Source organism: Moschus berezovskii, chromosome 6 (genome assembly GCF_049115385.1).
Source record: "Moschus berezovskii isolate FMDL1 chromosome 6, NW_MosBer_1.0, whole genome shotgun sequence".
Classification (NCBI taxonomy): domain Eukaryota; kingdom Metazoa; phylum Chordata; class Mammalia; order Artiodactyla; family Moschidae; genus Moschus; species Moschus berezovskii.
Genome location: NC_142465.1, coordinates 32579731 through 32595685, shown reverse-complemented (window position 1 = coordinate 32595685; position 15955 = coordinate 32579731). Strand labels below are relative to the sequence as shown.

The 15955-nt window shown below is 42.6% G+C and overlaps 1 protein-coding gene across 2 annotated transcripts in view; it reads left to right on the top strand.

Annotated features, from left to right (window-relative positions):
* The window catches only part of SLC4A8 (solute carrier family 4 member 8), an 81872-nt gene that overhangs the window by 17884 nt on the left and 48033 nt on the right, over nucleotides 1-15955 (top strand). For both annotated transcript variants that reach the window (XM_055395538.2, XM_088836899.1), the window contains exons 3-5: nucleotides 11134-11277; nucleotides 12087-12222; nucleotides 13611-13771. In XM_055395538.2, the coding sequence (XP_055251513.1) occupies nucleotides 11134-11277; nucleotides 12087-12222; nucleotides 13611-13771 (441 nt within the window). The remainder of the gene's footprint in view (nucleotides 1-11133; nucleotides 11278-12086; nucleotides 12223-13610; nucleotides 13772-15955) is intronic.

Sequence of the window (15955 nt, the reverse complement as noted above, 5' to 3'; positions counted from 1 at the left end):
GTAAGCCCTGCTGTTATGTGTACTGAGGGAAATCAGTGAGAGGCAGCCTGGTTGGGGAGGAGCAGCTTTGCTCTCAGGAGACCTGGGCTGGAGTCCTAACTCTGGTTCACTAGCTGTATAGACCTTGGGGAAAAATCACTTAATTTCCCTTAGCCTCAATTTCCTCATCTCTTAAACAAAAGTAGACATAATACTACCTGTCTTACTGTTAGAGTCTAGTAGACAGCTAGTGAGACAGTGCTTTGAGTACAGTGAAGTCCAATGTAAGTATTAATAAATGACCTATTCCTTGAGAATGCAAAGCACTCAGATCAGCTTATTGATTCTTGATGATTGCTTAGAATCATTAAGCAAAAATTACAGATCTGTATAAAATATAAACACAAATCTATACAAAAGAAATAAAATACAAATAGTTTAAAAAACTCAATTTAAACATAAAACCTTATTTTTATCCCAATGTTTGCTTTTCCCCTTAATACCCATTTCTGTCTGGTGTTTTCATCTAAACAAGAAAAGGGAAAACACACACACACACCTGTAGCATATTTGCTGAGGGTCCACAGCACAGAGTTGTATAAAAATCCACTCAAGTGGAAGGAAAGGAAGAGGCATTTTAATTGACCTGCTCTGTCCATCTATCTCTCTGTCAAGGCTTTTCTCCCCTCCCCACCCCCAACTCCCTACATGACCATCATGTGCTGTCCTTCTGCTTTCCTTTTTCCCACAGAGCCTAGTGTCCTGATAATGCTGGTGATGCTCAGTTTTATTAAAGAAAGGCTTGTGTCCACGATAACTTTAACATGAACCCACATTTGGCTCAAAAGCCTTTGTGAAATCTCTATAGCATCTCCTGCAACATTGAAGGCAATGATACAGCAACTTTCTAATGATTGAGACAGCATGTGAAATGTTCTCTCTGTACTGCTTGTTCCTGTGCTGTTTTTTTTTTTTTTTTTTTCATCAAAGTTGTACAATCCCCAGAGAAAACTTGTCCTTTGGTTGGGAGAGTCAAAGCTGTAGAGGCTGACTCAGCCTCTGGGTCTGTTACCATGAGAATTTTTGTGGGTGGCTCAGTGGAGGTCAATGGTGTTTGGATGTATCAAGATCAAGCTTCCCAAGTTATTTTGACCAGATGGAAGAGGAGCCAGTGTGGCTTTCAGCAGCTGGAAGAAAGAGCAAGAAAGAAGGGTGTGGAGGTGGGAGGCGAACATTTGTTGAATACCCCTTGTGTGATAAGCATTTGATTAGGCACTTCTTTGTCTTTTTAACCTTCACAGCAATCAAGGCAGGTAGGTATCATCCCTATTTTACATGGTGGGGAAACTTCTCAGGGTCTAAGCAGGTAAGACGGATGGAATTCTGCTCTTTCCACTCTATCACACTACCTGCAAAGGAGGACCTGCTGCTGCTGCTGCTGCTAAGTCACTTCAGTTGTGTCCGACTCTGTGTGACCCCATAGACGGAAGCCCACCAGGCTCCCCCGTCCCTGGGATTCTCCGGGCAAGAACACTGGAGTGGGTTGCCATTTCCTTCTCCAATGTGTGAAAGTAAAAAGTGAAAGTGAAGTCGCCCAGTCGTGTCCGACCCTTAGCGACCCCACGGACTGCAGCCTACCAGGCTGCTCCATCCATGGGATTTTCCAGGCAAGAGTACTGGAGTGGCTTGCCATTGCCTTCTCCGAAAGGAGGACCTACCCAGAGTTAACCTCCCAACCTCAAAGTCTTGCTCCATCATGTGGACATGTTTCTGTATTGGCCCCCTCTTCTGCCTCATTAATGCTGTTGCCTCTTTATTCTCTCACTGTAGTGTGGGAGGACTGTTACTTTTCCTTTAGTTGTCTGAGCCTACTAGACCTTTGCCCTCAGCTAGACATTAACCATTTATCAACACTCTTCTCTACTTGGGAGTAGAATAATTAGCTGGGACAAACTCTCTTGGGTCCCCAGGACTGAGTTCCGTCACAGGGATCAGCTGAGTAGCTGGCAGTAGGAACATCTTCTCAAGATGACATCGTCCATTCCTTACGCAGTCTCCACATTTTCCTGTAAAAGAAGGCCATGTGTGATGATGGCATTGCTAGGGGATAGCGTACAAGGAAACAGTCGTTTACACATAGACCGTTTTGAAAACTAGAGTCTTATTTATGTTGGCACTTAAGAAAAAAGCACTACAGGCAAATGGAGGACAAATAGTGCCCACTGCTCAGGCCTGATGTGGTTCTTGAGTAGCTCTGGAGGGGAGAAGAGGAAGTTGTGATGTGCTGTAGGATTGACCATGCTGTGGGCTCCCAGGGCATCCCAGCTCAGTAAGCCTGTGCTCAGGCAGGTGCTGTCTCCAGAAGACATGGAATAAAATCAGTTCCACTCTGATGGAAGACAAGGAAACTGTTCTAATTGCATTCTAGTTCTCTATGTGTGCCATGCTGCAAGGTTCCATGGCTACAGATAAATCTCTGGGTCTTCCTTGCCCTTTGCTCTACACCCCTGACACCCCCTAACATAAACCATGTTCAGAACTACTTCTGAGAGGTAATCTCTGGACATTGTTAGAGACTTTTGTAAATGTGAGGGTTGTTTTTTTTCTTTTTTTGCATAAATTAACTCCCTCAACAGGAGAAGATGCACTAAACCATTACAGTGTGTGTGTGCTCAGTTGTGTCCAACTCTTTGCGACCCTATGGACTGTAGCCCACCAGACTCCTCTGTCCATGGACTATTCCTGAAAAGAATACTGGAGTGGGTTGCCATTTCCTCCTCCAGGGGATCTTCCTGACCCAGGGATAGAACTCATGTCTCTTGTGTCTCCTGCATTGGCAGGCAGATTTTTTTTTTTTTATCACTGTGCCACCTGGGAAGCCTTTGCTTTATATATGTATATAAAGAGTCAAAAGCAAACCTTAGGACAGATTTCCAAAGAGAAACACAAAAAGAGCAATAGTGCATGATTTCTTCAGTGGACTCTCCCAGTCCCAGAGGAACACAGAGCAGTGACTTTATTTAGAGGAATGGCTTTTTCCATCTTTTCTGGCAGATCATTATTCCTGATTAGCTACTAGACTAATGAATCCTAGAGTGAGTTTGGTACCTTCTAATAAGTTTTTAACAGAGGTAAGAGCCATTTGGCCTTAGTTATAAGTTGGGGGGGGGAATAAAGGGGGCTTGCAAATGCTCCACACGTTATACTTTCCCTGTCATAATTGACTCAACCTGAAGCCCAGGAAATAGGGCACCCATCACTGTGTGCTAAGGCGTTCTGTGTTCTGTGCACATGCTCCATGCTCCAGCGTGCTCAGAATGCATTCAGCTTCCGAAAGTTCAGACTCCATCCGCAGGGTGGGCTCGCTCTGTAATTCCTATCATGCTCTGCAAGATTCAGTTCCAGTTCACTAATGATTGCTCTCTGTATGTGTATACTTATTTAAAAAGTAAACTCTACAATTACATCTCCTGCTGCTGCTGCTGCTGCTAAGTCACTTCAGTCGTGTCCGACTCTGTGTGACCCCATAGACGGAAGCCCACCAGGCTCCCCCGTCCCTGGGATTCTCCAGGCAAGAACACTGGAGTGGGTTGCCATTTCTTTCTCCAATGTGTGAAAGTGAAAAGTGAAAGTGAAGTCGCTCAGTCGTGTCCGATCCTAGTAAGTTTTATTAAATGAATACTTGTATTTGCACACAGTGCCTAGAGAGTAGGTTTGACAATAACTGGAAGAAAGACTGGGAAAAAGGCTGAATTTGGGTGAGTAAGTACGCAGATGAGGGGGAGGAAGACTGTGGGGGTAGGAGAGCAGTTGAGAGGCCAGTGAAGTGACCACAGGATGAGTTTAGGTTTAGTAAATTCCCTGGGCTGCAGAATCCCATTAGATGGACTGGATTTTGTTGGTGCTGCATTCGTTGCCCAGTGTCCATTTGTTTGTCATCTTTTCTGACTTCACTCAGAATATATGAGTCCCTGTTTCTGAGTCTCCAGCCTAGAAAGATATTTATGGGAACTGATTGGATCAAAAATACTTCTTAGAGAAGGAAAAGTCTTCCTTAGTGACTCTTTGCAAAAGTCCCTTATGTAGGAACTCTTCCTGGATTGAGCTTTCCATTCCTAGGTTGGTTAGGACCTTCTCAATCATCTCATGCCCTGGTGAGTACTTCATCCACTCTAAGCACATTCACTTTGGTTGCATGTTCCTTTTGTGGCCCTTTTCAGATACTGTGTTTTGTTATATAAGGAATTCTGAGAGGAAGAAGGTCTGATCTGGGACTTTTTTTTTTTTCTTTTAAAAATTTTTTAAATTATGAAAATATGATAACATTTATAGTAGACTTAGAAAATATAGAACAAGGTTACCTATAGTTACACTGTATATTATAATTATTTTTTAGTAGATAAATTAAGATTTTTAGTTGGAGTTTCAATATCAAACTCTCAAAAGTTAATAGAATCAATATACAGAGAAGTAGAAGGAGAGAGTAGACTGTGAACCAGTTCAACGTAATTAAGATTTATACAATTTCCACACAACAGTAGGATACAAATTCTATTCAAATTCCCATAGACTATAAACTAGGAGAGACTACTGGAACATATCCAGGGACATAAAACCAAGTGCAAAAATTTGATGGCATAAAGGTAATGAAATAATACAGAGTCTGTTGTCTTATCACTGTGAAAGTATGTTAGAGATGAATATCAAAAGATATTTGAAAATAGTATCCTAACATGATATACCAGGTCACCGCAGGTGTCTGTCTCCAACCAGTGGTGATTCCTGCACCCTGGCCAAAGTCAGGCCACAGGGAACTTTCTTCAGTGGAACTTGTGCCAATGGTGTCTCAAGGAAAAGGGATAAGTAGGAGCCATTGTTCACTCTCCAGCTTGCTTATGCTTTTACTAGTACCTGTGCCTTTATGGCAAGTTCTCTGTTGTCAGCTGGAGAAGGGAAAACAACCACAAGCCTTGTTTACAGATGATTTCAGTTGCTATGCTGGTGTCACCAGTCTTGGCAAGTGGAGATGTACTATTCCTCTCATGTCAGAGAGGAACAGAGGAATTTGTAAATTACTTAATATTTCTTCAATAAAATGTTTATGTTGGAAAAGCAAAAAAAAAAAAAAAATTGAAAATAACCCACATATTTTCAAGTGCAATGTGACTTTTACCAGAGATCTTTGACTTAGTCATTGAAAGGTTCAGTACAGTTGCTGCTGCTGCTGCTAAGTCACTTCAGTCGTATCCGACTCTGTGTGACCCCATAGACGGAAGCCCACCAGGCTCCCCCGTCCCTGGGATTCTCCAGGCAAGAACACTGGAGTGGGTTGCCATTTCCTTCTCCAATGTGTGAAAGTGAAAAGTGAAAGTGAAGTCGCTCAGTCGTGTCCGACCCTTAGCGACCCCATGGACTGCAGCCTACCAGGCTCCTCCATCTATGGGATTTTCCAGGCAAGAGTACTGGAGTGGCTTGCCATTGCCTTCTCCGTCAGTACAGTTAGAAGACTGGAAAAACATAGAGGGTGATTGCAGAGAGGAAAGCATTTAAAAGAGAAATCAATATCAAAACGAGAAATTAACATCAAAGATACTTTTAAAATACCATGTATTTGGAAATTATATGTCTACTTTTAAAGGATGAATGTATCTAAGGAGGCATAACAAGGAAATAGCAAATATTTGTAATAGAATAAAAATGAAAAGAGAATTTGCCAGAAGTTGTTGCATGCTGCTGAAGCTGCTCAATACAATCAAATATGATGTGGAGTCTTGAATAAGTTATGAAAACAAATAATGGACACTAGCATAAATTTTTTTGGAATTTGAACAAAGTCTATACTTTAGTTAATAATATTGTATCATATTAATTTCTTATTTTTAGCAACAGTATTTCTTTATATTCACAGAATTGGATTAGCAGTTTCAAGCTTCATTCAAAAAAAAAATTTTTTTTTTCAGTTAAAAGTATTTTTATTGAAAAAGCACAAATGCAAAGAAATGAACAGAGGAAAATTTATGCGTCGAACCTGGACTGGTCACTTATGATAATATACATGCTACAATTCCATTCTCCCCAATCATCCCACCTTCACCCTCTCCCACAGAGTCCCAAAGACTGTTCTATATGCCTATGTCTCTTTTGCAGTCTCTTATACAGGGTTCAGGTTACCATCTTTCTAAATTCCATATATATGCGTTAATATACAGTATTGATGTTCTTCTTTCTGGCTTACTTCACTCTGTATAATTGGCTCCAATTTCATCCACCTCATTAAAACTGATTCAAGTGCATTCTTTTTAACAGCTGAGTAATTTTCCATTGTGTATATGTACCACAGCTTTCTGATCCGTTTGTCTGCCAGTGGACATCTAGGTTGCTTCCATGTCCTAGCTATTGTAAACAGTGCTGCGATGAACATTGGAGTCCAGTTGTTTTTAAACATGGCTGCTCATTAGAAACGCATCTGGAGTTTTGGAGGAAAAAAGCAATACCTGGGTATTTGTATTCTTCAAAAAATTCCAAGATAATTCTGATAGGGATTTAGGTTTTTCTTTTAAATGGTAGTGTTAGTGATATAGAATTCTATTATTTTCTGTTGACCAGTCATGATAAAACAGTATTAAAGTGAATAATAGTTACATAATCACAATAGTAAAAGATGTTTATCAGTTTTCACAATAAATAGTCAGATAAAAGATAATTATAATCGCAAGTCATAATGGGAACATAATTAGCATAACAATATAAAATAATTACATACAATTTGAGGGGTTAAGCAGCGTGATGTGATAAATGGAAGTGCATGCATGGACATGTTTTCATCCACCCAGCCAGTTTATGTCTTTTGGTTGGTGCATTTAATTCATTTACATTTAAGGTAATTATTAATGTATGATCCTATTACCAATTTCTTAATTGTTTTGGGTTTATTTTCTGTAGGTCTTTTCTTTCTCTTGTGTTTCCTGCCTAGAGAAGTTCCTTTAGCATATGTTGTAAAGCTGGTTTGGTGGTGCTGAATTCTCTTCACTTTGCTTGTCTGAAAAACTTTTGATTTCTCCATCAAATCTGAATGAGAGTCTTGCTGGGAAGAATATTCTTGGTTGTCAATCACTTTAAATACATTGTGCCATTCCCTTCTGGCTAGTAGAGTTTCTGTTGAGAAATCAGCTGATAGCCTTACGAGAGTTCCCTTGTATTTGTCATTTTCCCCTTGTTGCTTTTAATATTTTATCTTGGTTTTTAATTTTTGTCAGTGTTATTTCTATGTGTCTCAGTATATTCCTCCTTGGATTTATCCTGCCTGGATAAATCTCTGAGCTTCCTGGACTTGGTTGACTTTTTCTTTCCCATTCAGGGAAGTTTTCAGCTATTATCTCTTCAGATATTTTCTCCGGTCCTTTCTGTCTCTATCTGCTCTTTGTGCATGCTAAGTCACTCAGTTGTGTCCAACTCTTTGTGACCTTATGGACTGTAGCCTACCAGGCTCTTCTGTCCATGGGATTCTCCAGGCAAGAATACTGGAGTGGGTTGCCATGCCCTCCTCCAGGGGATCTTCCTGACCCAGGGACTGAACCCATGTCTCTTATGTCTCTTGCATTGGCAGGCATGTTCTTTACCACAGTACCACTGGGGAAGCCTGGGACTCCCATAATGTGGGACTTTTTTATTGGTTGATTGATTTTTGGCTGTGCTGCGTGGGCTTTTCTCTGGTAGTGGCGACTGGGGGCTACTCTCTAGCTGCTGTGTGCAGGCTTCTCATTGCCGGGGCTTCTCTTGTTGCCGAGCATAGGCACAGGCTTCAGTAGTTGTAGTTCCTGGGCTCTTGAGCATGGGCTTAATAGTTGTGGCACATGGATCTAGTTGCTCTGAGGCATGCGAGATCTTCCTGACCCAGGGATTGAAGCCATGTCCCCTGCATTGGTAGGCAGATTTTTTACCACTGAGCCACTAGGAAGCTTGCAGATGAGTAGTGGGAGAAAAACTGATAAATACCGAACTTTAATGCAATGCACAAAATAAGTGCATAAGGGAATGCTAGCCAAGGACTTTGGGGATTTACATACAGGAAGGAGGCAGCACATCTGATCGAAGGGATCAGCAAAAATACCGAGAATGAAGGTGTATTTGCAGTGAGTCTTGAAGAAGTGAGCCAAGTCAGTGTCTGGAAAGCATTGGCACATTTTTGGAATAGCAGTTTGGTTTAGGTGGAGACCAGTGTGAGGTGAGGGTGGGAGCATCCGCTGAGGCCATGAGAAGGAGACAGAGTCAAAACCAGGCTGTTCTGTTGTTGGGGTAGGTGCAGAAGGTATATATCTCTAGACTTTTTCCCCAAGAATATTTATTCAGTGTGGGCATGTGTGGGATTTCCATTTTGATTTCTCTTGAGCTGATCACTCAGTTCTTTTAGAGAGCTTTCCCTTTCTTTCCCTACTGAATATATAATTTGTTCTAGAGGAAGAAAAGACTAGAAAGGAGGCTGGGGCCCCTGAGTGCTATAGCATGAAGGGTCCTGATTGTAGGAGTGAGCCAGGATCAGGGCAGTGCTTCAGGAAGGCTTGTTTGTAGGATTGAATTGGTAGGGGAGATAGGAAGGAGGCCCCTGCTGTTCTCAAAATGGGAGGAGAGAAGACTTGATTTAATCTGTGGATGATCATAATCTGTGGGATGGAGCGCTGAGGGGCAAGGTGGAAATACAAAGTAACACTGAGGTTTCCAGCCTGAAAAGTTGAGAGAATGGTGATGCCATGGACAGAAAAATATAAGAAATGAGTATGAACCTGATTTGAGATGGAGGACAGTGAGTTTGCTTTGGAACATGTTAACTTTCCAGAGATAAACATTTGGCGGTCATTTGTAGATGGAAACTTTGAAATCATGAGAGTAAATATCACTAAAAAGAGAAAAGAAAGGGGCAGAAACCTGGAGGACCTTCCTTTGGTGGATTGTGGATTCGCTGGAGAAGCAATCAGAGGAGTGCAAGTGAGCCAGGGAAGACAGTGGTACAGGGTTAGGGGAGCCCAGACCACCAAGGGGAGGAAGTCATTAGGGACTGGGATGATGTCTGGAGCCGGGTGGGCTCTCCAGGAAGTCTTTTGAATTGAACTGAGAGAGCCGTAATATGATAGACTTAGTGGTTTAGTGGACTTTAGTGTCCCTAATGAAGGCAGTCAGTGGAGAGCAGCCACACGCAGAGGCTATGGAGCAAGGAGATGGTGAGGAAAGGGCGCTAGAGCAATAGACTGTTCTTGAATGTGACCTGATGGAGGAACTTGGAAGAGTAGCACTTCACTGGGAACATTTTTTTAAAATTTATTTTTATTTTAAAACTATTTTTATTGAATGAAAGAATCTTTAAATTCTACACTGCTTTACAGTTTTCAAAACTTTCACAAACATGGCTTCATATAATCCCATAATAACCCTTTTCCCCCTACTCCTATGTTGCTTCCCTCCCACCACCTCCACTGGTAACTACTAGTTTGTTCTTTATATCTGTGAGCCTGCTTCTTTTTTGTTTTATTCACTAGTTTGTTGTATTTTTTAGACCCCACATAGAACTATTGTACAGTATTTGTCTTTCTTTGTCTGACTCATTTCACTTTGCATAATGCTTTCCAAGTTCATCCATGTTGCTGCAAATGGCAAAATGCCATTCTTTTTATGGCTGAGTAGTATTCCACCGTATGTATATACACCACGTCTTCTTTATCCACTCATCATATGATGGACACTTAGGTTGCTTCCATGCCTTGGAAATTATAAATAATGATGCTGTGAATGTTGTGACACGTTTCTTTTCAAATGAGTGTTTTGTGGTTTTTTTTAAAAATATACACATCCAGGAGTAGAATTGTTGGATCATATGGTGGCAGGAACATTTCTTTATTAGGTAAGAGAGACTTGAGAAGCCCAGGGAAGGGATGGATGGAAAGGAGAGACTGAGGATAACTGATGGAGTGGGACCCAGCAAGATGGGAGGTGATACTCATTAGCCTGCAAAGAGGGGGATCTGGGGGAGGAAAGTGAGCCAGGTGAGAACGTGGGAGTTCACAGGACAGAGCCTGTCTTTTCAGTACTGCATGAAGTGAGGTCACCTGCTCAGAGGAAGGAAGTATGGGTAAGCTTGTGGATGCGAAGACAGTGACAAAAGCTCCTGTGGTGGAAGATGTGCAGAGGCCGCCTGAGATCAAGAGTTAAGCAGCAGTAAGTGGGCTGAAATGGGGCAAGGTCACAGCTCTGTGCTTCCGGTATAGCATCCTTACAGTTGCTGATTCTGGGCCCCAGGCTGGGCAGGAAGGCCAGGGAAATCAGGTGGAGGTGACAGAGGCCTGGAAGTCAGGAACAAAACAAAATAAGGTTTATGGATGGGATGAGAGAGTAGAAAGGAGGAACTAGAGAGGAATTCTATGGGATCACTTATTATCTTGTATTCCTCTTTTTGTAAAATATGTAATATCTCTCCTTTATGCTCCCAGCCTTATACCCCTTATGATTTGTAACTAGCCTCTCACTGCTGTTCTAGATGGTGTATTCTACAGTGCAGAAAAAATGGAAACTGATCCTAGAATGTACTAGCTGCTAAAATTGATTCCAGGCATTGTGTTAAGCATTTTACATACATTACCTTATTTACTGCTTACAAAAATCCTCTTGAGTTTAAAGAATAAGCTTCAATATTCCTTGTTAAAGACAGTCACAGAGAGATTAGATAATTTGTCCAGGGTCACATGGCAAGTGAATGGTGAAATCAAGTTTTGGACCCTGGCAGGTTGACTTGAACACTTAACCACTTTCCCAATGGCCTCCATGCCAAGACTTGCTGTAGGTGTCCTGGTGTGACCATATCATGTTTTATCAATAGCTTAAACTGTCTTGTACTGGCAACTACTAGCTTTTGTTTTTGTCCCTATAGTTTGCAAATCATGTTCATGCACATAATTTCCTTTGATCTTCACAACCCTCTTGTGAGGTTTGCAGTAACGAACAGGATGGAGATTTTCAACTTGCCCATCTCTACAGATTCAGTCCTGGAGGTCTTTGAAGTTTTGTCATTACAGAGTTGTGACTTTTTCTTTTTCGTCCCCCCTCTTAATTACACTAGCCTCCTTTTCTTAAAGGAGTTCTCTCTTCAGACCTTCTGCTTCTTTTCAGGCCATAGGACTCTGTACGTGGGGGTCCGGATGCCACTGGGCCGGCAGAGCCATCGGCATCACCGAACGCACGGTCAGAAGCACCGGAGACGAACACGGGGCAAGGGAGCCAGCCAGGGGGAGGAAGGCCCAGAGGCCCTGCACGGTAACACCTCGGGAGGGCGGGCGGGTGGGGGTCCACAGCTGGGAGTCCCTGTGAGACTGAGGGGATGTGGCGTGGACATCCGGCAGGTAGTGGTTTTCATTCTCTAGGCTTTCCAGCTTGCTTCAAAGAAGAAGAAATGCCTCTGAGAATCAAAAGTATCTGCTCCCCAAATCAATACCATAGAAGGTGAAATCATTTGTTGGAGAATTAGCTATTCCTTTTGATAAAATTCATCAGATTTCTAGTTTCTTATGGGTTTTCTTCAAGTGGTCTTACTTAATTTTTTTCTTTTCATGAAACTGCTTCCAAAGAATGAAAGTGAAAGTCACTCAGTTGTGTCTGACTCTTTGCAACCCCATGGACTATACAGTCCATGGAACTCTCCAGGCCAGAATACTGGAGTGGGTAGCCTTTCCTTTCTGCAGGGGATCTTCCCAACCCAGAGATCGAACCCAGGTCTCCCTCATTGCAGGCGGATTCTTTACCAGTTGAGCCACCAGGGAAGCCCAAGAATACTGGAGTGGGTAACCTATCCCTTCTCCAGTGGATCTTCCCAACCCAGAAATTGAACAAGGGTCTCCTGCATTGCAGGCGGATTGTTTACCAACTAGCTGTCAGGGAAACTCCAAAGAATAGTTTTGTTTTTTTTTTAATTCTGGGAATAAAGAAATCTTTTTGATCTGAATTCAGGATTGTCTTTATATGTTTCACAAGCTGTCAGCCCCCCAGGTGCACTGAGTGTGGCAGGATGCTATTTCTGTCCCAAGTGGAGGTTGGGAGCAGACCTTTCTCTGTGGCTGCTTTTCCAGACACACCATCTCAGCGTGTTCAGTTCATTCTTGGCACTGAGGAGGATGAAGAACATGTGCCTCATGACCTCTTCACAGAGCTGGATGAGATCTGTCTGAAAGAGGGAGAAGATGCTGAGTGGAAGGAGACAGCCAGGTAAGGCCCTGAATAGCCTGGGTCAAGGTTTGCTGGGGCAGGCAAATGTGTACCTTTCCATGAGTGACAGGTCTGCCTGCCTTTTATTTCTTCATGGGAGACGTGATGACTGACATGGGCACTGATGTTCTAGTGTCTTGCATGGGAAGTCTTGATGTTGGCTTCTTTGTCATGTCTGTGTAACACCTGGTCCAGTTGACCTTGAGCTGGGGATTGGTGACAGAAATGTGGAACAGGGGGTCCTCTCTCATGTGTTCCTGGGCTCTTAATATTGTATGTCTGACTTGGAAGATGCCTGAGGGGGCCACCTTGGCCTAAACCTAGCCCAGCAGACATAGCCTTTTCCTATGGGTGAGCCATAGCATCATTTCTTTTTTTTTTAAATTCTTTAATTTATTTGGCTGTGCCAGGTCTTAGTTGCACCATGGGAGCTTTTAGTTGCAGCATATAGGAACTAGTTCCCCAACCATGGATCAAACCCAGGCCGCCTGCATTAGGAGCGTGAAGTCTTAGCCTCTGGACCATCAGGGAAATCCCAATCATTTGAGGTTTAATTCGCCGTAATTTTTGAGACATCCTATGGGACAATCCAACTTCGTAGAGACCTCTGGGATAATATCCAGCCTGATGGTAGGCTTCCCTCGATTAGAGAGTGAGTACGCTTGTCTAAGGCTCAAACCCAAGAATAGCCCTCAGGTGAACCAAGCCCATGTCTAGGGTTCCTCTAGTAACTGACAAGTGAGCCTTCTGGGTGACACAAAGCCAGCATGCCTGAGCCTCAGGGAAGCAGATGAGGTGGATAACCAGCAAAACATGGCTCAAGGTCTCATTGAAACAGCTTTTCCTGGATACCTGCTGTATCCATAGATGTGTTCAATGAGTAAGAGGATTAAACAAACCAATTAACCTGATACCAAGCAAGAAGGCAATTAGCCTTAACATCCTGTCTTTTGCACACTTCTGAAGGTCACACAGACTTTTTAAAAAAGAAAAATATGATCATTTTATTAATGTGATTTGTCAGTGTATCCAAATGAGATAGATTAGATATGTTTTTTTAGTTGCACAAGTAATGCATGCTCACTATACAAAATGAGAAAATAAGGGTAAGCAAAAAGAAAATAAAAATTAATACCCCAGGGATAATGAATATAACATTTGGTGTCTTATATATGTGTGTGTTGTATTTTAAGATTTTCCTTTAATAAAAATGGAATCAAGCTGTACTCAATTTTGCAGTGGTTTGTAACCTACGTATTTCACTTGCCAATGCATGCTGAACATATAGATTAGATTATTCAGGTACCTTTCTTTGTGACCTACATTAAAAACCCTCTCCTGAAAATTCTTCGTTTTCTTTCTTTGCCATCTCTTTGTCATGCTTTCAGGTGGCTGAAGTTTGAAGAAGATGTTGAGGATGGGGGAGAACGATGGAGCAAGCCTTATGTGGCAACCCTTTCACTGCACAGTCTCTTTGAGTTAAGAAGCTGTCTTATTAATGGAACGGTCCTTCTGGATATGCGTGCAAATAGCATAGAAGAAATCTCAGGTAAGGTTAGGGGAGAGAAAGCAGAGGATCGCGTGTGGTGTGGAGGAAAGAAAGAAGAAAGTGGCTGTTTGTGCTTGGGCAAGTCACTTACCTTCCTGACCTCAGCATCTTCAGTTCTGGAATGGATTTCTTCCCTGCCTATTATTCCACAGGCTTATTCTGGGATGCAAATGACATGGCATGTGGTTTTCCATTTGCCTGTTTGTTTAGCAAACATTTGTTTTCTATCTATGCTTGATTATGTACTAGGCACAGTTTCTACCCTCAAGGAGCTCACCTTCTAGTGGGAAAAATGTGTGTGTGTGTGTTAGTCACTCAGGCATGTCCATCTCTTTGCAACACCATGGACTGTAGCCTACCAGGCTCCTCTGTACATGGAATTCTCCAGGCAAGAATACTGGAGTGGGTTGCCGTTTCCTTCTCCAGGGGATCTTCCCAACCCATGGACTGAACCCACATCTGCATCGCAGGCGGATTCTTTACTGTCTGAGTCATCAGCAAAGCCCCAGTGAGGAAAATAGCCATAGGGCAATTAAAATAAGTGCAACAACCAAGCTCTGGTTTGGTAATAAGTGTGACTGGGAGCTCTGCAGAGAAAAGTGGGTTCAAATGAAAGAAAGGTTTTTCAATATGGCAACTAGGAAAAACATGTATGAAATTGAGCCAAAGGACCCCCCGCTTCTTCAGCATGATGTGAAGGGGCGATATCTGATGGAGTTTCCTAGTACAGGTGAGTGTAAGTTGTTGTGTTTGGGGAATGGAGTTTGAGAAACACCTGGGTGCATGTAAAGCTTTTCCTTGGCTTGGCTCTGTTTGGTTGGACAGATTTTTAAGTTTCTTCCAGCTTTTCTTCATTACAAGTATCCAAGTAATTCTGCCTGTCTGGGATCACATGGGGACCTGGGGAGAAGTCTTACTGATGGGATCTTGTGTTAGCACCTTAATTACATCTGTGAAAACTCTCTTTACAAATGAGATCATGCTCACGGGTTCTGGGGAGTTAGTATATAGTACACAGCATCTTTTGAAGGGGCACCGTTCAACCCACAACAAAAGAAGAGGAGTTCAGTTCATCAGTGTCAGATGCTGCAGAGAGGTCCGGTGAAGTATAATGGAAGCATCCTCCAGATTTAGCAACTGGAAGGTTGTTGATGATTTTATCAAAAGCAGTTTCATTGAGGCAGCCACGTTGCAGCAGGTGAGAAATTTTTCTTTTGAGAAGAAACAGAGAGCGAGTGCATGTGCGAGAAAGGGAAGGCAGCAGATAAAGGGAGACCTGGGGTGGGCGTTCTTCTTCTGTTTTCTCTTTCCCAAGATGAAGTACCCTGAGGCATGTTTATATTGTAGGACGAGGAGCCAATCCATCTAAAAGTTAAAGAGAGAGAAACTTGGATCTTTGGCTTGAGTATTTGAAGCAGATTTTCTTTTATTTGTCCGGGAGTTGGTGATGGACAGGGAGGCCTGGCGTGCTGTGATTCATGGGGTCGCGCAGAGTCGGACACGACTGAGCGACTGAACTGAACTGAACTGAACACTTGGCTAGTCATGGATGGAGCTGGAGTTGAGAATGGGTTGGAGTTTGGGAGAGGCGGTGGCAGGGGGTGGATATGTAGGGTTTAAGTAAAACGGTTATGGTTCTTCACATGAGCAACTATTCATGTTAGTGATAAGGGTAGGTAAATGGTCTCACTTGTAGTGAATCAGCACTTCATATATCTTATTAATTTTTCACAACAATCTTCTAAGGATCATATTAGCTTTATGTTTCAGATGAGGAAACTGAGGTACAGAGGGGTTATCACACAGAAAGTGGTGGACGCGGGTGGGAGAGATGTGGACATTGAGCTCTAGAACATGCTGTCAACTTCTGTGCCAGCTGCCTTTCAATAGCAGGTGTTGGGATTTTCTCCCCCTCAGTTCTGCTGGACTTGGCAGGTCAAGACTGATGCTTGGCATTAATTGTCTGGAGGGCTTAATCAAGAACAAATTAATTATTTTTATGGGTTCTACCTTCAAACAGTCACGTGGCCTTCTACAGTTATAGTTTCTCTTGACAATCACAGCAATGTTAAAATCTCAGAGGACGGGAACCTAGAGGAAGTCTGGCGAATGATAGAACAGAATGGCAATAATGTGGACATTTGAGTCAGACAGTCTGGGATTTGAATCCCTTCTCTGCAACTC